The sequence below is a fragment of the Marmota monax genome, unplaced genomic scaffold (genome assembly GCF_021218885.2).
Source record: "Marmota monax isolate L192 unplaced genomic scaffold, Marmota_monax_Labrador192_F-V1.1 WCK01_AAM20220418_F8-fsc00001, whole genome shotgun sequence".
In the NCBI taxonomy this organism is placed as follows: Eukaryota; Metazoa; Chordata; class Mammalia; order Rodentia; family Sciuridae; genus Marmota; species Marmota monax.
This window is the reverse complement of record NW_026693777.1, coordinates 11615838-11629278: the sequence shown is the minus strand read 5'-3', so window position 1 is coordinate 11629278 and position 13441 is coordinate 11615838. Positions and strand designations below refer to the sequence as shown.

Below are 13441 nucleotides of genomic sequence, written 5' to 3'. Positions count from 1 at the left end.
CATTAAAAGGCCAAATCTGATTCATAGGGATAGATGAAAGCTATGAAGTACAAATTAAAGAATTAAATAATATCAATGAATATTATAATATTTTCAATGAAATAATGTCAGAATTTCCCAAACCTTAAGAATGAAATGGAAAATTAAATATAGGAGGCATAAGTACTTCAAATTCACAAAATTACAGCAAACCCACTCCCAAGTCACATTATTATGAAAATACTTCACATAGAATGATAGAATTTTAAATGCTGCTAGAAGAAAATGACTAGTCACATTTAGTGGTAAACCATTCCAGCCCTCAGCTGATTTTCAACCTAGAACCTTACAACTAGGAAGGAGGTCTTGGAATAGTATATATTAAGCTCTGAAAGAAAATGCATGCCAACCAAGAATACTGTATCCAGTAAAATTAAGCTTCAGAATTGAAGATGAAGTAAAAAACTTGCATGATAAACAAAACTTACAATGAGTTAACAACTAGAAAGCTTGCACTTCCAAACATATTCAATAAAATATTTCATAAAGAAGAATTGGAGAATAAAATGAAAACCCGCAGAGAACAGAGGGAGAACTTCATTAGAAGAATAGTCAAGCAAAACAAATCTAATTCAACTTAAAAACTAGAAATAAAATAATAGGAAATAAATATCTCTTAATAATAACACTGGATGTAATTGGACTAAATTTGTCAATCAAAAGACATAGGCTAGCAGATTTAATTTAATCCATTAAAAAACAAGGCCCCAAAATATGCTGTCTCCAAGAGACTCATCTCATGGGCAAAGATATCCACAGACTGAATATGAAAGGATATGAAAATATTCTTCACATGGATTCATAACAAGGGGTTTCTGTTCTAATTATCAGATAATGATGACTTCAAGCCAAAGGTAATTAGAAGAAACAAAAAAGATTACTTTGTACTGCTTAAGGGAAGCATAAAACACCAAAAAATAACAATTGTAAATATTTATGCCCCCCAAAATGGAGCATCTACATATATCAACTAAACTTTTCTCAATATAAAGAATCAATAGACCACAACACAATAAAACTGGATGACTTTAACATGGCTGACTTAACAGTAGATAGATCTTCTAAACAGAAACTTTATAAAGAAGCTACAGAACTAAAAAATACAATAAATAATTTAGACTTAACAGACTGATATAGAATATTTCATCCACCAATGACTGAATACACTTTCTTCTCAGCAGTACATGGAACAATTTCTAAAATAGACCACATATCCAGCCACAAAATAACACTTAACAAATACAAAAAGAGAGCTAATACCCTGTACTCTATCAGATCAAAATGGAATGAAATTAGAAATCTATGGTAAGATAAAAAATAGATACTACTTTAACAAGTAGAAACTAATTCACTATTGAATGATAAATGAATATCAGAATAAATCATGGGCAAAATAAAAAAAAATACTTAGAAGCAAATGAGAATATGGATACAACATATCAAAATCTTTGGGACACTATGAAGATGATTCTAAGAGGAAAGTTCATAGCATTGATCTCATACATTAAAAGAATAGAAAGATATCAAATAAATAATCTAGTGTTATACCTCAAGTCCAAAGGGGAAAAAACAGAATCAAAACTGAAATCAATAGAAGATAGAAAATAATTAAAATCAGAGCTGAAATCAATGAAATTGAGATTTTAAAAAATGCTAAAAATTAACAAATCAGACTGTTGGTTCTTTAAAAGAATTAACAAAAATTGATAATCCCTTAGCTAAGCTAACCAAAAAAAGGGAGAAAACTCCAATTGTTAAAATTCATAATGAAAAATGAAACACCACCATAAACACTACTGAAATACAGAGTATAATTAGAAACTATTTAAAAATATATACCTGAATGAGATAGAAAATCATGAAGACATTGAGAAATTCCTAGAAACATAGGACCTAACCAAATTGAACCAGAATACAGAAATTTTAAATAGAGCAATTTCAAGTAAAGAAATTGAGGTAGCCATCAAAAGCCTACCAAGAAAGAAAAGCCCAAGACTAGATAGATTCTCAGCAGAGTTCTACTAGACCTTTAAAGAAGAACTAATACCATTCTTCCTCAAATTATTTCATGAAATAGGAAATGAGGGAACTCTTCCAAACACTTTCGATGAAGCTAGTATCACCCTAATATCAAAACCAGAAAAAGACACACCAAAGAAAGAAAATATCAGACCAGTATCTTTGATGAACACAAATGCAATAATTCTTAGTAAAAGACTGCTAAATCGCATACAACAACACATGAAAAAGTGCATCATGATCAAATAGGTTTCATCCTAGGAATGCAAGATTGGTTCAACATAAGGAAATCAATAAATGTAATTCAGCACATCAATAAACTTAAAGACAATAATCACAACATAATCTCAATAGATGAAAAAAATTGACAGAATACAACATCCATTCATGCTTAAAACACTAGAAAAAATAGGGATAGAAGGAACATACCTAAACATGGTAAAAGCTATATATGACACACCCAAGGCCAACATCCTTCTAAATGGGGAAAAACTTAAAGCATTCCCTCTAAAAAAACGAAGAAGAGGTGGGAGGGAAAGGGAGAGAGAAGGGAAAATGCATGGAAATGGAAGGAGACCCTCAGAGTTATACAAAAGTACATACAAGAGGAAGTGAGGGGAAGGGGAAAAATAATATAAGGGGGACAAACGAATGTCAGTAGAGGGAGCAGAGAGAGAAGAGGGGAGGGGAGGGGAGGGGAGGGGAGGGGAGGGGGGATAGTAGAGGATAGGAAAGGCAGCAGAATACAACAGACACTAGTATGGCAATATGTAAATCAATGGATGTGTAACTGATGTGATTCTGCAATCTGTATATGGGGTAAAAATGGGAGCTCATAACCCACTTGAATCAAATTGTGAAATATGATATATCAAGAACTATGTAATGTTTTGAACAGCCAACAATAAAAAAATTAAAAAAAAATAAAAAATAAAATAAAATTAAAAATGTAAAAAAAAATAAAAATAAAAAAAAAATAAAAAAACGAAGAAGACAGGGATGTCCACTTTTACCATTTCTATTCAAGAGAGTCCTTGAAACTTTGGCCAGAGCAATTAGGCAGAAGTAAGAAAGTAAAGGGATATAAATAGTAAATGAAAAACTAAAACATCTATTTGCCAATGACATGATTCTATATATAGAAGACCCAAAGAATTCGACCAGAAAACTAGAACTCATAAATGAATTCAGTAAAGTAGCAGAATACAAAATTAACACCCAGAAATCAATTATGTTTTATATTTAGTGTCAAATCAACAGAAGAGAAATTGGAAAATCCATCACATACATGATAGCCTAAACAAAACAAAGCGAAACACAAACTTGAGAATCAATCTACCAAAATAGGAATACAACCTGTACAATGAAAACTACAAAACACTAAAGAAAGAAATTGAGGAAGACCTTAGAAGATCTATAAACCTTCCATGTTCTTGGTTAGGCAGAGTCAATGTTGTTATAATGGCCACACGACCAAAAGCATTGTGCAGCGTCAATAAAATTCCCATCAAAATTCCAATTACATTCTTCAAAAAAAAAAGAAATAGAAGTCACGAATTCATCTGGAAAATTAGAAACCCTGAATAGCCAAAATAATCCTTAGCAAGAAAAGTGAAGCAGGAGGCATCACAATTTCAGACCTTAAATTATACTACTACTAGAGTAACAGAAACAGCATGGTATTGGCACTAAAACAGATAAGAAGAACAGAATAGAATACATAAAGACAAATTTGCAAAAAAACACAGCTGTATCATACTAAATAGAAGCACCAAAACATACATTGGAGAAAAAATAGCCTCTTAAACAAATGGTGCTGGGAAAACTGGAAATCCATATGTAGTAAAATGAAATTTAGTCCTCATTTTTCACCCTGCACAAAACTCAATCCAGAGCATCAAAAACCTAGGAATTAGACCCATAAACTGTACATACTAGAAGAAAATGTAGGCCCAACTGACTTCCCTAGCAAGAAGTAAAACCAATAATCAATAAATGGGATGGAATCAAACTAAAAAGCTTCTTCACAGCAAAGGAAACAATCAAGAATGTGAAGACAAGAGAAAATCTTTGCCATCTACACCTCAGATGGGGTGTTAATTTCCAGTATATACAAAGTATTCAAAAAATTTAACACCAAGAAACCACAAATAATCAAATTAATAAATGGGCAAAGGCACTGAACAGACACTTCTCAGAAGAAGAAATAGAAGTTGTCAACATATATATGAAAAAATGTTCAACATCTCTAGCAATTAGAGAAATGCAAATTAAAACTACACTGGAATTTCATCTCACTCCAGTCAGAATGGCAATTATCAAGAAAACAAGTAACAAAAAAATGTTGCTGAGGATGTGAGGAAAAAGGTACACTTTCAATTGCTGCTGGGATTGAAAATTGGTGCAATCATTATGGAAAGCAGTATGGAGACTCCTTAGAAAACTTGGAATAGAACAACCATTGACACAGTTATACCACTCCTTGGTTTATGCCCAAAGGATTTAAAATCAACATACTTTAGTGACATAGCCACATCAATGTTTATAGCAGCTCAATTTACAATGGCTAAGCTATGGAGCCAACCTAGGTGTCCTTCAACAGATAAATGGATAAAGAAAATGTGGTATATATACACACATTATTTTAAGGTTGAGAATTAGTGGGTAGAATTCTCTTGTCAAACACGTATGATGAAACTTGGAGAATGAAAGTAATATGAGTCTTTAAAACTGAAATCTTACAGTGCCCCCAATGTATCTCTTTTCAAAGGATGTACATTAAAATGTGATCTAATGACACTTAAAAAGTCTTTTAAATGTTTTCCATACTGTTAAACTATAATTATGAATATAAACAGGTTAAATGTGATATATATATATATATAGATATAGATATATATATATATTCTCAGTCATTAAGAAGCATATCTTTCTGACATTTTCTGGTAAATGGATGAGACTGGAGAATATCATGCTAAGTTAAATAAGGCAACCTCCCAAAAGCTAAAGGTAGAATGTTTTCACTGACATGTGGAAGCTAAACCTCAATAAGAGGGAGAAGGTAAGAATAGATAGTCAGTAGATTAGACAAATGGAAGGAAGGGAAGGGGGTGGAAAGGAAAAGGAAAGACAGTGGAATGAATCTGAAATAATTTTCCTATGTACATATATGAATACACCATGGTGAATCCCAACATCATGTGCATCCATAAAAATGGGATCCTAATTAGAATAAGATATAGTCCATGCTTATATAATTTTATCAAAATAATTTCTACTATTATGTTAAATAGAACCAAGAAAATAGTTAAATAAAAATCATTAAATTCTCTTATAGGAAAAACAAAAATGTCACTTATTTAAATATTTTTTATTTGTTAACTTGTGGAATTTGAAATTAAATCAGAATAAAACCTGAAATTTCCCAGTGGAAATATTGCTAAAATCAAAACATTATTCTTGCTAGGCCTTTTCTTTTTAGGAGCCTATAAATAATAACTTTATAAACTGACTGGTTAGGAATCATGACATTTTTTTGTACATCCCATGCACAAATAAATGTTGAGGTAAATGTCTGATATTTCTCACTTTTAATCAATCTCTTGATAAAAATTACAATTCATTCACAAATGAAAACCTGGTTACATTTGTAATTATACTTTAATGATATGGAAAATTTTTAAAAGACTTTTTCATTGTCATTCATCACATATTTTAATGCACATTCTGTGAAAAGAGATATAATGGTGGCACTGTAAGATTTCAATTGTAAAGACTCAAATATTACTTTCATTCTTCGTGTTTCATCACATTTGTTTGACGAGAGGATTCTATATACTATTTCTCAACCTTAAAATAAAAACAAGTAAAATTATGTTATTCAGCAGGGACAAAATGTAAATCATTTTTACTTTCTATTTTGTATCAACTTACATACAACATCAGCATGCAGCTTCACCTCCCCACCCAGTTTTATAAACTAAAATACACAAGATTTAAGTTGAATGCCAGTCATTATTGCTAGTAAAAAATGAAGTCTTTTGCACACAGTTGTGTTCAAAAGAATGGTATTATTATAATGAATTTTCTTAGATATTTGAAGTATTTGGGTAGTTCAATAGAAATGTGCTCCTTGAAAAAATTTACATATTTTATGAAAAATATTTTTTTATGTAAAGTGAATTCTAGTTATCAAAATAGAGAAATTATTTGCATGCTTGTTAAAGTATAGCCATTAATGAAAAAAATCTCTTTTAACAGCTAGGTATATAAAATTACACATAATCTAAATAAACCATTATGATAACATGCCTGGGCTTTCCAAATCAAATGGGAAATTTGAAATAAAATAATGAAGCATATCCAAAAAAACATGAGAGTCTTCCCAGACCAATTAAGTAAAAAGTGTCTAACAAAGTTTGAAAAATATGAAAGAAATTTTGAAATGTTCAACAAAAAAAGAAGGAAATTCACATTTCTAATATGCTACTGATATTTAACTCCCTTTATATTATAATTTAAGTTTCTCTACACATTGATTAGACTTTTGGTCTTAATTATAAGAATTGTATAATAGTAAGTGTACACTTAAAATTTTATAATTTAATTGTGCATATAGATTTAAGAAAGCTTTCTCATTAATTAGGTAGGAAAAGTAGTATGGTAGCTCTGAAAACAAACTTCTCAAATGAGTAATTGCTATCTGATTTTCTGTGGGAAAACCAACCTAAAGTAACAATCTTTGTTGATGCTTGCTCAGATCAGGTGGACCAAAACAGCAGGAAGTGCCTCTGACAGATTCCAAGACTCCAGTGTCTTCAATGAAACTTTGAGGATTACAAATATTCAGCGACACCAAGGAGGCCGATATTACTGTAAAGCAGAGAATGGTTTGGGGTCCCCAGCCATAAAGTCAATCAGAGTGGATGTATACTGTAAGTACATTTCCCAGAAAACTGTAAGCCCAACACAGATTTCTTTTGTCCAACTTCTATGGTTTTCTCAAAAACCATAGTAGTGGTCTATTTGAGAATGTAAATGTATAAGATATTGAAAGATGTTTTAATACATTTCTGAGGAAAGAAATCTTCATTAAAAATTTGCATAATTTCTATGATATAATAGTACACATTCATTATAGAAGAGTTAGGAAATACATTGATAAGATGATAATAAATATTACAGATAATTCCATCAGTAGCTTAGTATTTGATGTATATTCTTTGTGTATATATATATATATATATATATATATATACTTATATTTCTATATTCTTATGAAACCAAGGTTCATGCTCTATGTCCTTTAACTTGTATTTATTCACTTTGCTTTTATGTGGACACAGCTATTGTTATTTCTTTAATGCACATCATATATGTAAGCAAAGTTATCTGAATGGGTCTGTGAGAACCAAAAATCTGTGTGGAGTCTGTTTTTGATCAAACCCTGTTGAACGCAGCAATCAGTACCAACCCAGGACAATGCTGTGCCACCTGAAAAGTGTTTGACTGATTTCTATTTGTTCTTAGTTGTGTTTTCCTACTTGGAAAATATATTTAAAGTCTTCTTGGTCTCCTTACTTCCTTCCCCATTAAACAATGGTCTACATTCAGTCTGGTGTTTTGCATGGGTTTATCTATCACTCTGTTTGTTATCTTTCTATAAGAAATTGCATTTAAGTCTCTAATATTAGGATATAAGCGGGGGGCTGGGTTGTGGTTCAGTGGTAGAGCACTTGCCTCACACATGTGAGGCACTGGGTTCAATCCTCAGCACCACATAAAAATAAATACGATAAGGTATTATGTCCATCTCCAACTTAAAAAAAAAGAATATAAGTTTTTTCTCCTTTCCTTAATGTAATTCATACATAAATAACACATGAAACGTTCATTTTTTAAAATCTGTTTTTCTTCTTTTCCCCTTGCTTTTCTATCTATGTGTGGTAGGGGCTACAGAATTAGGAGTTACAGGGTCTGTGTGTCTGACCCTATACTGAATCTCAGTTATCCAGATGACTGGGAAGTAGGTACCTGAGCAACACTTGCGATTCATCTTTCACATTAGGATGGTTGCTGTTTCCCTCCAAGGTAGAAGTCCATATTCCATTCTCTGTGCTACCTTTCAGCCCCTGAGATATCACCTGGCATAATTCAGCCACTGTCATCCCATGCATCACTTTCTCCCTATTGTCTGGGTACAAGGGTTGTATACTTTCAAACATTGCCAAGTCCCTAGCCTCCATATATTTGCAGGAATATTATTCAGATATAAATTTAAATTATACTGAATTTTATTTAAATTGATTAAATAGTTCTGTAACATAACTTTCTAGAGTATATACCTCTCTTTTATTGTTATTATATTTTAGGTCATGAAGTTTTAAATTACACATCTCAATACCTTAAACACAGTTCTAAAATCTAAAAAAATCTCTAAAAACGAATAGATGGTTTTGGTAACTTTTTTCAGCAAAAGCTTATGTGAACTAGGTTGGTAGCAAAATATGACCTGAAATGACTTGAATAGAAAAATAGATATTATACTCCTATTTACCCTACTTTGTATAATAGTCACATGTATAGCTAAGAAACTGTTTGATCAGAGAGGCACAGATCCTGCTGGGTGTGTTATATAATTAAGTGGTGTTTGTACTATATCATCTTTCTAAAGTCTAAAAACTTCTGAAACACATCCCCTGTGAACTGTGAACTGTATTGCTACCACAATAAGTTTCATAATAAATACAAAATTGTATTGTTGGGTTAAAAATCAAATACAAAGGGGGGAAATCACTTTTTAGAGACTTAGAAAATAATCTTTCTTTTTACTAAAAAGATTTTCAACATTATTCTGCATTATATCTACCCCTTTCTATCTCCATATCTCTTACTGTTCAGATTGGGTTGTGCCTGAGTAGTTTATATTGTACAAATTGCTGGGAAGATAACACTGTTCCATCTTCCCAGCCCTGCTAATCTCATAAAGCTGGTATCATGCTCCATGCAGCCATGCCTGAAGGCATCAGCTCTGCTACCTTCTTCTCTTTTGACTTCCCTTGGGGTTTTCCCCACACAAACTGGACTTGACAAACAACTTGTTTATGTTATTTAGGTGAAATGTCACTATGATGCATACCGTATTGAAGTACTATTTTCAGTACATTTTTGGTGGCTAGGATTTATTAGAAAGCTGTATAAAATTTCAATACTATAGAATAATATGTTAAATTTTGGACTGTCTCTATAAATGTGACATCTCTATAACATAAATTTCACAGCGAATACCTTCAGTTCCAGTTAGACCTTTTCAATATGGGCATATAAACATACTTTTTACATAAATGTTCTTGTCCATGAAGGTTTGAGGTTTGAATAATTACTTCACATAGTAAATTTTCAAACATGTTTGGATGGAAAAAATGCTTTTACAGTAGAGACAACTCGACCTATTTAAAGAATCCACATGCTATAAGTATAATCTTGACTAAGCAACAGAAATTTTAGGTTCAAATATATTTTCTAAACATGAATATTAGTAATTTAAAACATTCCATATCATTATTGATAAGAATGTGGCTAGCATATTAATGCTATATTTTTATTTTGGCATGTTTGGTGTCTAAAATTGGTTAATAATATTAAAATTCATCTGTGTTTTGATTTTGACTTGATATTGAACTGCTTAATTGAACAGATATTCATTTTATAAGCTTTAAACAAGAGGACAACTTTATTTTATATACTTTTGTTTGAACTATTTTAGGAAATACTAAAACAATGGTATCAGTTTTTCAGGTTGGAGTCATGGCTTTAGAATCAACACCTGCACCCTGCATATTTATTTCTTTTTCTAAACTGATTCCACATGTGAAGCTTTCATCAACATTTGTAAAACTAGGAACACAAGAATGGGCATAGGATATAAAATTGTTTTAAAAGTCTGTAATAAGGATTATATTTTCAACACCAAACTGAGGTAAACTATGGCTTGGATTTAACAAAAATTAAAATAATTAATATTAGAATTTAGCCTTGAGTTCCTTGCAATAGGTTAGCTCTAGAAACTGCTCCATGATGTATTAATGCTTATTTAATACAAAAAATATGTATTAATGTAATGCCATCAGTACAGCATTGTTGGAAAATTTTTATAAAGAGTGAAATGCATATGTCTCATTAAATCTCGAGTTCTGATCCAAAGTTTCTACATGTTAGAGCTAAAAGCTACCTAAAAGTTAGTGTTAACCATTCATTATTTTGATGAGGAAATTTAGTGTCAGAAAAGGGACTTACTACCATGTGGAATGATTTTAAATGAGATGACTTTTTTAGATGATATTTTAAATATTTGTAAAATGATATTTACATTTTAATCATTTTATTAAATCAACATTAGGAATATTTCCCACCTTTCTAAAAATTTCTTATAGTAGAAAAAGTTTGAGTTTATGTAATTTTTATAAAGTAACTTCCAAACGTATATTTTTGTGCTATTTTATTCAAAAACACATTCCAAGAAATTATTTTAAACACATGCCTTAATTCATATATTTTTCAAGAATTGTAAAAGCATTTGAAGAGTTTTAAGAGATATAAAACCTTAATAAAGGTATATTTATAGCTTGGTAGATTTCATGACCACATAGTGTTTAATTTTTTTCTAAAGTCTAATCAATATAGTTATTTATACAACCAATTCCAATCAAAAACTAATCAGTTGTAACTTTTCTTATGGTAATAAATACCTTTTGAGAGTGCAAAAACTATCAGTTGTATATTGAAGAGAAACATGTAGACTTAATACTACTTAAACCTGATATTTTAAACACACGCATTCTTCACATCTTCTTCCTGAAATCATAATAAAACCACAGTAAAGGAATATAATAACAGCAATGCAGTAAATAAAATTCACACTAATCCATGACACCATGAAATTGTAAAACATTGGGAATAACTATTTTTGATGTATTTCACCAAAATTTGTAAATAAACCAGAAAAAGATAGAGAATAATTTTAAAAATAGGAGATAATGCATAAAATAATTCCAGGATGATAATGAAACAGGACACTGTGATAATAGATATATGTCTGACTTTGAAAGCAACCAAAATAGGGCTCTCTCTAAGGAAATGACCTACATTTCCCCTTCAGTGCATATTTCTTGTTTTATCCCAAAGGTAGCTCTCTCTCTGTCTCTTGAGATGGCCCACATTCTCCCTTGAATATGTATCTACTTTACTAAATAAAAATAAATCTTTTGTGCCTTTGATTGGCAACTGATGCAATTCTTTTCCATCACATATGTGAAGAAAGCCACTGGTCCTGAGTCAGGTTCCCCCTTCTCTCTGGGAACTCTTTGGACCCTTCTTTGGATACTTATTTTCTCCAGTGACATCTCTTGGTGGCCCATATGGAGAACTTCAGAGATATTGACTTTGTTTATATTTTGCAGATTACAACACTTCCTTGTTGAAGAGAATGGCAACCCAAGAATTCCAACCAATCCGTACAGTTGAGACCAATGTCTATCTCTTTTAGAAAGTCAGGATGAGACTTCTGATCCCTGACTAGTCAAGGTCTTTGCCCCCTGCCATCCTGAAGCAACCATAGAAGATGGGTCTTCACACAACACCAGCCTTTAAGATTATGGGATCAACCTCTGGATAGAGGGGCTGAGATTTTGGAACAGAGGAAAAACACTGAATCTTAAAGGAAGTATCCATGAACCATTGAGATACCAAAAGCTCCTAGGAACAATTCTGATTCCTTACCAACATTTCTTTGGCCATGCACTTGACTCATGCCCTTGAAACATAAGGGCAATGCTCAAGCCTATGCAACAGTGTCAAGAAATTGTGTAGCTGTACCCTGCCTTCACTAGTCCAGTCCCTAGAAACCTCCCTCTATCAATATTAATACCCCACACCAAGGGTATTTGTCTGTCTCCCTCTGGAGATGGCACTCATTCTCCCTTGAATGCATATCCCTAGCTTTACCCCACAGGCATATCTCCATATGTTCCCCATTCTCTCTTAAATTTATTTACTTTCCTAAATAAATCTCTTTCTATGCCTTTGGAAGAATATAACAAAACAAAACAACCAGGACAGTTTGAAATTGGAAGAAAAATATGTCTCCAGGAGAGAGATGCAACTACTGGGCTTTAGAGAGAAATTGTAGACTTTTCATGGAAATTTTAGTAATATGGAATGGTAGTGTATACAAAAGTAAGTGTACAAAATATGGAAGTTGTTAACAGGAGGCTGAAAATGTTATATACAAAATGAAATGTAATGATAATATAGTCCAAGATTCAACTATGAAGAATATTCTGCATAAGCATGATAACATCAGCATTTTACCTAATAAATAACAAGATATAAATAAAAGAAGAATGGGTAAGGGTTAGCATAAGAAATTGTTTATTGCCAGCAAATCAGTAAGACACTGTGAAAAAAAATCTGTAAATAGCATTTAAATATTGAAAATATGAAGGCAATACCAAATATGACTATTTAAGAGATGAGTTAGAAAATGTTGCCTCTGGGTATTGGAAATACTAGAAATTATTTTCTATATAATAATATAGAATGTTATTTGTCTAAAATGTATACACATGTAGCTTGATTTTTTTAAGTTTATAAAGCAGATTTGAAGATTTTACCTTAGAAATTCTTATTATTTAACTTCTAGAAGTAAAACCTAATTTTATTCCAAACTTTATCAGAAGATTGTCAACTCTAAAACTGAGAACTATAGATTTATACCCTAATTTTTCTTAATTCTTCATAAGAATTGATATTCCTTAGTATCTGACTCTCAAAAAAGTGAGCAAAAAGATTTTGCCTCATAAATAAAGACTAGGCAATAATATAGGGAATATTGTTGCCAGATTCTGAAAACTAATATTTTTTTCCTAAATTTTTATGATTAACCCTTTAGATTAATTACCCCCATTATGTTTCCATATTTTCTAGGATGAATTATTTTAAAAAATACCTTTGATTTTTATCTTTATTCGAAAAATATTTGCGTGCCTACTCACAATATAGCTCGACTGAATTCTCTGAAATTAAAAAGGAATTTCCTAAATAATTAGTGCCTTAAATGAATTTCAGCTATTTAAAAAGACAATGTGAAATATGTAATTCATTTAAATGGAATACAAATGTTAAGTAATAAGGGTAACAATAAATTAAATTACACAACAGTGAATAATGTGCCAGTGTCACAGAAAGTTCATGCCAGGAATGAAAGGTTACTGTGGCCTCTGAGCATGAAAGAGGTAGCATTTACATTATAGTTTGAGGGATGAGATCTAAGAGACAATGCTCCTTGGCATTTCTACATGTCTTCAAATAGCTTGTGTCCTGAACT

General features: G+C 31.4%; 1 protein-coding gene across 3 annotated transcripts in view; it reads left to right on the top strand.

Moving 5' to 3' along the window:
- Mdga2 (MAM domain containing glycosylphosphatidylinositol anchor 2) overlaps nt 1-13441 on the top strand; it is a 790036-nt gene that overhangs the window by 426074 nt on the left and 350521 nt on the right. For all 3 annotated transcript variants that reach the window (XR_009228346.1, XR_009228345.1, XM_046461748.2), the window contains exon 3: nt 6818-6992. Coding sequence is in view for 1 of the 3 variants with exons in the window: in XM_046461748.2 (XP_046317704.1) it covers nt 6818-6992 (175 nt within the window). In the remaining 2 variants the exon portion in view is untranslated. The remainder of the gene's footprint in view (nt 1-6817; nt 6993-13441) is intronic.